We start from the raw sequence: 589 nt of genomic DNA, 5'->3' as shown, positions 1-589 counted from the left end.
CCCGTTGCTCTCCGTGGGGGGATGGGCGGGATACCCCGTTGCTCTCCATGGGGGGATGCTCAGTGGGAGCTGCTGGGTACTGAGCAGCTTTGAACAGTCGGCCCCTTAGGCTTGGAGCCCGCCGTGTGCCCATCGCTGTGGCCTCTGGCCAGGCTGTGCTTGAGTGGAGCCCCACAGCAGGAAGAGAACACCCCCCCTCCCCCCAGCATCCTAATCCAAGGCAGCGTAAGCACTCAGCCCAAAGGCGAAGCCTTGCCCCGGCTGGCCCTGGCTGGAGCTGAGTGTTAGCGCCCCCGGCAAGGCCGGCCGGCCCCTCCCCGTAACCAGGGCCCTGTCCCGGCAGGTGATCTTCTCGCGCGTGGGCCGGGTGTGTAAGAACGACATGGGGGGGTCTCCCCGCGTGCTGGAGAAGTACTGGACCTCCTTCCTCAAGGCCCGGCTCAACTGCTCCGTGCCCGGAGACGCCTTCTTCTACTTCGACGTGCTGCAGGCTGTCACCGACGTCTTCCAGGTCAACGGGCGCCCCGCCGTCTTCGGGGTGTTCACCACCCAATCCAACAGGTACTGCAGCCCCCCCTCCAGCCCTGCC

General features: G+C 66.6%; 1 protein-coding gene across 1 annotated transcript in view; it reads left to right on the top strand.

Moving 5' to 3' along the window:
- The window catches only part of SEMA6C (semaphorin 6C), a 30,810-nt gene that overhangs the window by 3,024 nt on the left and 27,197 nt on the right, over nt 1-589 (top strand). Inside the window, exon 4 of the mRNA XM_029913494.1 lies at nt 344-561. Within this exon, the coding sequence (XP_029769354.1) occupies nt 344-561 (218 nt within the window). The remainder of the gene's footprint in view (nt 1-343; nt 562-589) is intronic.

The sequence above is a fragment of the Terrapene carolina genome, unplaced genomic scaffold (genome assembly GCF_002925995.2).
Source record: "Terrapene carolina triunguis isolate 2854851 unplaced genomic scaffold, T_m_triunguis-2.0 Scaffold675, whole genome shotgun sequence".
Classification (NCBI taxonomy): Eukaryota; Metazoa; Chordata; order Testudines; family Emydidae; genus Terrapene; species Terrapene triunguis.
The sequence above is the reverse complement of the archived record's forward strand: the minus strand, read 5'-3'. Positions and strand labels throughout refer to the sequence as shown.